Source organism: Propithecus coquereli, unplaced genomic scaffold (genome assembly GCF_000956105.1).
Source record: "Propithecus coquereli isolate 6110/MARCELLA unplaced genomic scaffold, Pcoq_1.0 Scaffold803, whole genome shotgun sequence".
Taxonomy (NCBI): domain Eukaryota; kingdom Metazoa; phylum Chordata; class Mammalia; order Primates; family Indriidae; genus Propithecus; species Propithecus coquereli.
This window is the reverse complement of record NW_012154208.1, coordinates 11969-20594: the sequence shown is the minus strand read 5'-3', so window position 1 is coordinate 20594 and position 8626 is coordinate 11969. Positions and strand designations below refer to the sequence as shown.

Genomic DNA, 8626 nt, shown 5'->3' with positions numbered 1-8626 from the left:
GTGGGTGGGTGGGTCAGTGCATGCATCTTCAGACTGAGAGGATGTTCTCTAAACATTCATCATTTCCACAGAACACTGAGGTGTAAATTGATGTACAGCTTGTTTTCAGTGGACAGGGATAGTCCAGACCAGACGACCCTCCGGGCAGGACCTGGCACGCACTGGGTGTGACTAGGAACACCTCCTTCGCCAGCGCTCCGGGTCGTGCGGGAACACCTGCATGTGAAGAACCCAGCCTCTGGCCGGGCGTGGCGGCTCTTACCTGCAGCCCAGCACTTTGGGAGGCCGGGCTGGGAGGACTCCTTGAGCCCAGGAGCTCGAGGCTGCAGTGAGCGGTGACTGGGCCGCTGCACTCCAGCCTGGGCGACAGAGCAAGATCCTGTCTTTTTTTTTTTTTTTAAATGCCCCCAGCCTCAGCCAAAGAGGGCATTTTCTGCACTGGAGGGGTGGCCCACCCTCGCCCCTTCACTGTCCTGCCCTCCTCCCCCAGCCAGTCCCTCCGCTTTCCTTTTCGCTCAGAAGCCGGCAACACTCTCCTTCCCTTTAGGAAACACCCGTCTTACAACCTGGGCCTCTCCCCGCTCCGCTTCCTCTACCCTCAGAAGCTCGCAGGGAGTTGCCATAGTGGCTCGTGCTCACCTGCAGGGACTCTCTCATCTCAGGCCAGGCTGCCACTGCCCTGCCGAGACCCCCACGGCTGGCCTGGCCTCCGCGCCCCTCCCCTTCCCCTCGGAAGCTGCTGGGGGCCTGGGGGGAGGCCCCCTCCCTCCTCCCCTGCGGGAGCGCAGATGCGCGGCCGCACTGCTGCAGCCTTCGTGCTCTCGGCGCTGGATTTCACCCGAGGTCTGTCCCTCACCTACGACAGCGCCACGTTTAGTGTCTCCTGACTCTGTTTCCCCAGAACTTTTCCAAACCTGCCGTCAGCAAAAAGGACACAGTGTGTGGTGGGAACTTGGTGTTCAAAGCCCAGGCCTGTGCACGGTGGCTGGGCCCGGGCCTTCTTGCCGCCGAGCCGCCCCGTTCTTCCTTCTTCCCGTGCTCGTGGGACCCCCAGGCGGCTCTGGTCAGGGTGGTGGCCCGTCCCCAGGAAGACCCCCAGGGGCCTGCTCCCTCCCCTACCCACCAAGGAGCCTTTGCCCAGGGATGCTCTGAAGCAGACGGCCTGTGTCCACCTGCCCCCGTCCCTCCTAACGCCGCACACGCCACTCACACACGTGGCCCCACGTGTCAGGAACACACAAGTGGTCGCCCTGGGAGGCGGCAAACTGACCTTGCCACAGGCCCAGGGTCATCAGTTCTATCTTATGGGTAGGTAAACTGAGGTTCAGCCTGCTGTGTGCCCCACGCTGACGGGCCAGGCTGCACTGGCCACCACAGGCAGAGCTGAGACCCGGCTGCCCGGTGTCCCCACACCCACCCGGCCATGCGCCCTCCTCAGCACAGTTCCTGCGCCCCACTTGCTGGGCACCGACCCCCAGGGCAGGCAGGAGGCAGCAGCTGGAGGGCCAATGGGACACCTCCCAGGGCTCCTGGGCCTGAGTCAGAGGCCGGTGACAGCGGCAGACGGAGTCAGAAGCACAGGACAGCTGCAGCCCGGCCAGAGGCTCCCACATGTGTCTGACTGGGTCCTGCAGCAAGAAACGGACTCCACGTTGCAACCCAGGCCCCACACCTGTGCGCACGTAGGCACGTGTGGCCTTCCGCGTGGTTAGGCACACGCTCTGCGCTATGCCCTATTTGATTTTACCCTACTGCATCCTGTTCCACTGTGGGCAGTGCCCTCTGCTGAGGCAGGAGGACTGAGGGCGGCCGCCCTGCAGGTGGGAGAGCCACTGGCTGGACCACAGCCGCCAGGACCTTGTGGGGGGCCACACGCAAGGGCTCCCAGCCCGGAGCCGGCACCCAGAGACCGCGTGCACGTGTGCATTCCCCAGGCACGCACACGCTTCCACACCCATGTCCGTGTCCACACACTGAGCTACATGCACACGCTCACACTCAGATGTGCTCGGGGGCCTGCAGGTGTGTGCGGGTATGCGCACACCTACACACACAGACACACGTGTGCAGCTCACGCACACCCACAGCAAGCACGGCAAAGGCACTCGCACACGTGCACAGACACACGGCTGCCTGGCCCGGGGCTGCTCCGACACGGTCGTCCCTGCGGCCCTGGGGCCGGAGCCCCCCGTCCTCCACTCCTCCCACCCCACGTGCCCCTGGCTGTCGCCTACGGCTCAGCCTGAGGACGCACAACCTGGTGGGCTGCGGCCCAGCGGCTGGGCGCCCCGCGCTCACCTTGCTGTTGCCCTCCCGCTCGCAGGCCACGTGCAGAGCCGTCCTGCCCCCCTCCTGCGGGAGGGCCGCGTGCGGGCTGTAGTAGGTGCTGGGCGGGCCTGGCTCGTTGCTGAGCTTCATGCTTGAGAACAACAGGTCTGGCTGTGCGCAAACGGAGGGCTCAAGTCCCGGCCCCGGCCTCCTCCGAGCGCCCGGAGACCTACACACGCCGGCCAGGGCAGGCCACAAGCCCCGGGAAACAGCTACAGGAGCGAGCGAGCCTCCCCCGGGCTGCGGGTCTGTGGCTCCATCCCACGAAACCCTCGAGTGCTGGCGCCGGGCTCCGTGTGCCCGACACCCACAAGTGGTCAGACCCACGCCGCGCCCTCCCTTGACGGATCTCACACGCAGTGAGCCGCACGGGCCACACGCCCAGCAGTTTCTGCCACGTGTCGGGGCTGGACAAGTCTCTTTGGGGCACGAGGACGAAGACGACAGAGCTCCTTCCCTCAAGGGGCTCAGCTCTCGAGGAAGGGAGACGGGGCTCCACGGCCATGGCCGGGGGTCTTTGGGAGCTTGGAAAGGCCAGGAAGGCCCATGGCGGAGGCAGTTTAGAGCTGACTTGCAAGTGGAGAGGCCACAGCTCAGTGTGAACTGGGGACACAAGCCCTGCCAGCCCCCCACCCCTGCCTCATGTTGCACCCGCCCCCCGTTCCCACGCATCTCCCGCCCCGGCAGGCCTCTGGGGCGACTGTGCCCAGGCCCCACCCCTGCCTTCCGGAGGCTGCTGTGGTGCCACCCCAAGGAAGCCCCGCCCCGGGCAGCCAGCCCATCCTGCCCTGCTCCCTCCAGCCAGGCGCCCGGGGGACAGGCATCAGCCCACTCGGCCACAGCACTCGAGCTCCAGGGGCCCTGCAGCGCCACCATCTCTGGGTCCCCACATTGTCCGGGTGAACACAACTCTTGTCAACGAAAGGAGACAAGCCCAGCCTGGCGGCCTCTCCCCGAGGACGGGAAACCACATGCCACCCCAAGGCCAGCCACTGCCCTCAGCACAGGCCGAAGTGGACAAGGGCGTCGACGACAGCTCGCCGTGGCCGGGCGCTTCCGAGCTCAGAGCCCGCTCAGGGCCATGGCTCCCGAGAACAGCAGGTGAGAGGCCAAGGGGACAAAAAGGGGCTGTGAGGGGCCACCCTGCTGCACAGGGGTGGCTGGGAGGAGGGCGGGACAGCTCGGGGCAGGGCGGGGCAGGACAGCCTCAAAGACAACCTTCTGAAAGGCGTGACATCGAGTTACCTGCAAATTGTCCTCATGGGCCCCCATGCTCGGCTGAGCTGCCTGAACAAACGGCTCTTACCTCACTTATTTTAATCCGTTAGTTTTGCCTCTTGATATCAAAACAAGCCTGTCATCTGGGTGAGCTGTTCTGGACCTGCCCTGGCTCCGTCCCACTCCAGGGGGCCCGAGATGCTCAGTGAGCCCCGGTCAGAGAGGACGCCTCGGCCTGGCGGGGTCCCCGCTCCCCTCCCGCCTGTCGTAGACGACGCACCTTGTCCGGCCCGTACACGTGGTCCTGGTCGGCCGCCTGGGCGTCCACGTCGGTGACGGCGTGCAGCAGCAGCTCCGTGATCCTGACGCCCTCCTCCCCGGGGAGGGCAGCGGCGATGTGGAGGGGCGTCAGGGCCCCCAGCTGCAGAGGGAGCACAGGGGTGGGGGAAGACAGGTGATCCCAGCGCCGGGCAGGTGAGCTCCCTGGAGGCCCAGATGCCAGGGACGCACTGCCCGACTCCTTCGAGAGTCAGCGACACCATCTCACCCTCGCCAGCCCCGGGACGTGCAGGGCAAGGGTCTGCGAAGCAGCGGCAGGCAAGTGCCCGCTAGTGACTGAAGGGACTGAAAGCTCCCAACACGCCGTGAAATCCACGTGTCTTCCCCGCAAGACACCCTGCCTGCCAGGCCACAGGCAGGAGCGCTGGGCCTGAACCAGCATGGTTTTAAACCAGTCGTCCATATACTCCTCTAAGAAAAGCCCCTTCCCGTCCCTGCCAGGCCCTGGCTCAGACGCCCCCACGCTGATGGCCACGCAGCCCCTGGCCCATCTGTTCTCCAGCCACAGTGGCCTCTGGCCATCGGTCTGGAGCGTCCGTGCAGGACCGTCCCGGGCACTGCAGTACGGAGGTGGTCGGGGGACCTGGTCTCTGGGAGCAGGCCGTGGGGCCAGGCGGAGACTCCCCAGCTCGCACCCCCGGCCCCAGTGCCCCGAAGTATGGCCTTGCTCAGACGGGGAGCCGCCGTGGAGAAGGGCGCCCAGGACGGCCCTCTGAGGGTGGAGGGCAGACGGGCCCGGCAGCCGCTGTCTCACAGGTGGAACGGAGTCTCTGAGCTGGAGAGCAGGCCTGGCTCGCCCCCTGGGGCCCGGCACCCACAGCAGCGAGCAGGACCGCGGCGGCAGCCGGGCACTTTGGCAGAGGCGACAACAAGAGGAGCCCACAGCAGCCGGGACCTCCTGGCGCGGGACACCCAGCACCGCAGGGGACAGCGGCTGACCCCAGACGACTCAAGCCCAGGTGGGCAGGGGTCGCGAGCGCACAGGACTCGGCAGGAACTGCAGCCCTGGCGCCAGAAGGACTGGCAGACGCCGCATCGCGACAGAACCCACCCGAGGTCTGAGAGTTCAAACCGACATGAGACAAGCGCTACATTCACGGCGGGACGAGCTCAGCGGGCCGCTGAGTCCAGAGACAAGGACGAGTGAGCTCAGAAACGTCCCCAACAGAGCAGAAGTATGAATGAACAGAAAACACACCCCAAAAATAAAAATTAGGAGCATGTTCGAGGGCTCCGGCTTCTACCGTCCACCACGCAGGAGCTTCAGGAGGACGGTACGGAGCACGGTGAAGAGAAACACTCGAGAAATAACACAGGAAAACTCCTCGGGTCCAACCCTCCGACCCAGGGCCGAGCCGTTTACCTGAGCAGGAGGGAGGAGGAGTCGCCCGCAAAGGTGAGTGTCACCCTCGCCGTCACGTCCCACGGACGCCGGGACACGGGGAAGCAGGACCTTCAAAGTTCTGAGAGAAAACAATTCTGGACCCAGAATTCTACATCCAGCTACTCGAGCAAAAGGGAAAAATAATGACGTTTTCGGCAGCGTGAGGACGTGAAGTTCGCCACGACAGACCCTCCCGGCGAGGCTGACCAGGTGCTGACCTGCAGACAGCACACAAGGAACCCAGGCGGGGCCGTGAGGTGCAAAACGCAGCCCGGAGTGGGAAGCCCTCGGAGGGCCGTGGGACAGGCGACGCTGGCACTGAATGCCGGGAGTCCCCAGCACGGCCAGACGCGCCGTGGGCAGAGGCTGCGCAGAGAAGGGTGCTGAGTTCTTCTCTCGCGTTTAGAGGATTTTTTTCTCATCTGTTTTGTGCTGTCTCGTGTATTGGTAAGATCCCATTGAGAACAGGCTTACAGTCAGATTCTAGAAAAAATGTAGTTCTACCCCCCTGAAACGCAGGCGTCCTGGCGCTAAGAGCCAAACCGAACATCCGGCTCTGCAGGGAAGCACGGCCCGCGGATAGACCGTGTCGCTAGCACCCATGTCGATGTTCAGTGTAACGTGTACACGCTTAGCAGCTCTTTGGATTTCCTGGCTGTGCCACGTAAACGGGATCAACCTTGGAACCCTGCTCTGCTGCCACCGCGGGCGCTGTGTCCCCGGCGCTGGCCGAACTGCCCCACTGCCAGAGCACGCTGGGCAGCGTCTGGATGGTCCCAGCAAAGGGGCCACTGAGGGCTTCAAACGCACGAACAAACGCACCAGCGGGAGAAGCGCCAATCTGAGGGGCTGTTTTCCACCGCGGTGGGGGTGGGGACAGCGCTGTGCGTGTCAGGGCCCTAACTCCAAGCACGGGAGCGGCCGGACCTCTCGGGGGAACCTGCTCCAGGCAGATCCGCACAGCGCCGTGGGGCCCGAGGAGCTTCACGCACGGCACCTTTGAGAACAGACGACGTCAGCTGCCCGTCCGCCAGGACCAGGTGAATGAATTGCTCCCCACGTCCAGTGAAATGCACACAGGTGTTCCAGAAACAAGAGAAAAAAGAACGAGGACACGGTCTGTGGACAGCCTAAAAGGCTCCCAGGGCGCACGGCATGTTTAAAGAGTCGCAGTGCGGAGAGCGCGGGCAGCGAGCGAGTGCCGTGGTCAGGCGGCCTCCGCCCGTGGGCCTGAGCCCGGCTCCCGAGTCCGGGGCCTGGGGAGTGGAACATGGGACCATCTCGTTCAAGTTCGGTGCAAACTCGCCCCACAGCACAGTCCGCCATGAATGGCCATGAGGCCATTTTTAGCTTTTATTTATCCTGCTTTTTGTGACCGTCCAGGTGCCCAGGAAGGAGTGTTAATGCCTCGATTGCGTGGCCTGCCGCCCCTGCGAGGGTGTTTGCGGCACGAGCCCTGGGTGACCCGCACGGGCTGGACCATCCCCTGCAAAGTCGGGTTCGAGGCCCGATGGCTGCACAGTGGGTTAGCGGCTGGGCCTCGGGGGGCGGTGGGCACGCGGGCGGGCTGCTCCCCCCTGCCGGGGTCAGGCCCTCGTGGAAGAGGCTCGCGCAGCCTCCTGCCCCGGGGCACGCGGGGTCCTCCCCTCCGGAGGACGCGGCATCGAGGCGCCATCCTGGAGGCAGAGAGCAGCCCTCGCCAGGCGCCTCGGTCGTGGGCTCCCCGGCTCCGGCGCTGGAGGAAATGAATCCCCGTTCCTCGTACGTGGCGCAGTCTCAGGTATTTCGCTAGAGCTGCATAAATGGACTAAAATAGACCTTTAGACACCAGAACATTCTATCAGTAAATCCCAATGCAGATGCTGTCAGTGGCCGCCCCGTGCTGGAGGTGGAGCCAGCAGTGCCCGCGTGTGCAACCTCTCCCCTCGGTGTCTGCTCCATGAGCTGACGGTCCCGGGCCCTGGACGCTTCTCGGCCTGCGCTCAGGGCAGCACGGAAGGGAGGGGCTCCAGTTCCAGGGGCAACACCAGCCACGAGGGTTGGTCTGCAGGTCCACAGCCCGGCGCCCCCAGCACTCCAGACACCACCGGCACCCACCCCATCCCCCGCACACGTCGCCACCCCTCCCGGCCCTGCCCCCTTCCCCGTTCCTCACTTACGCTTCCTGGGACCCCTCCCACAAAAGCCACCTGCCACGCCCTGTCTCAGTGTCCCATTCGGGTGGGCCACATCAGGACAGCGCCCCCCACCTCAGATGGGGGAGGTGCGCAAGGGTACGCTGGCGGATGCTGCACGCCCAATCGCGCCAGCTGCGCACAGGCGGCCAGAGGGCAGAGGCCCAGGGAGGAGTGGGCAATCTCACGTGCCCCGACCGACTCAGATATTTTAATCAAAAAGACTCCCCTCTGGGAGACAGACATGGTCAGGAGCGAACGGAGGGTAAACAAATGAACGAATCAGTGGAGGACGCCTGTACCACGTGTAAAGGCTGAGCCCTTAATCCTTTTCAAAGACAGAGTCCAATCAGTAAACCTAGAACATTATGAAATTATCCTGGGTCTTAATCAAAATCTCTATTTTCAGCATGACCTGACACTTGGAAAAGAAGTTTAATTTCCAAGCTGGAAGGCCGGAAATAAGCTCTGGCGAAGCAGCCTGGGCAGAGAGACCCGCCTGCCCGCGGGCACGAGAGTGTAAGGCTGGCGCCAAGAGTGCCGTCGGCTCCTCCACCACCAGCGCCCTCGGAGTAAAGCTGGGCGCCCAAACAGGCGGCTGGACGCGAGTTTACGTAACCAGAGGAGAAAACAAAACGGGTAAATTCCATGGCAACGTGGCTGACGGCGCACCACGGCCCCTCCACGGGGGGCGCAAGGTGGCCCTGGCACCAGGTCACGTCGTCCCTCTGGAATGTGTATGGCACCGTCGATGCCGCCAGTGTCCGTGGACTGGGTGCGCGGAACAGGTAGCCAGGACGGCGTCAGTCCGGCCTTGAATCAGGGAACGACCTGGGGCCGTCAAGATACAAAGGCAGCGGACCGCAGTCACAGCGGGAGTTGGCAGAAACACGGAAGGTTCTTCTCTCGTCAAAGAACTGGCGCCAAGTGCAGGTTAACTTAAGGGCAAAACCCCCGTGGGTGTGTTTGCTAATGGCAAGTGTCGCCTCAGGGTGGGAGAAGCTGCTCTGGGAAAGGCCACGGCCTCCCTCTCGGCAGGGACGGCGGCGCATACTGTCTTTAGGAAAAAATACAAAATCAGACACCGTGTCTCTCCGCTTTAAAGAAAATCTGTTTCTTTCTCAGCTACGTGTTCTGCGGGCTGGGCTGTCGGGCTAAAGGTGGAATGTCAAGGCCAAAGCCC

The 8626-nt window shown here is 63.9% G+C and overlaps 1 protein-coding gene across 1 annotated transcript in view; it reads right to left on the bottom strand.

The window, feature by feature from the left end:
- The window catches only part of LOC105825544 (ankyrin repeat and MYND domain-containing protein 1-like), a gene marked incomplete at its 5' end in the record, with an annotated part of 50454 nt that overhangs the window by 34158 nt on the left and 7670 nt on the right, over window positions 1–8626 (bottom strand). The window contains 2 exons of the mRNA XM_012663387.1: window positions 2299–2439; window positions 3827–3967. Coding sequence (XP_012518841.1) covers window positions 2299–2439; window positions 3827–3967 — 282 coding nt within the window. The remainder of the gene's footprint in view (window positions 1–2298; window positions 2440–3826; window positions 3968–8626) is intronic.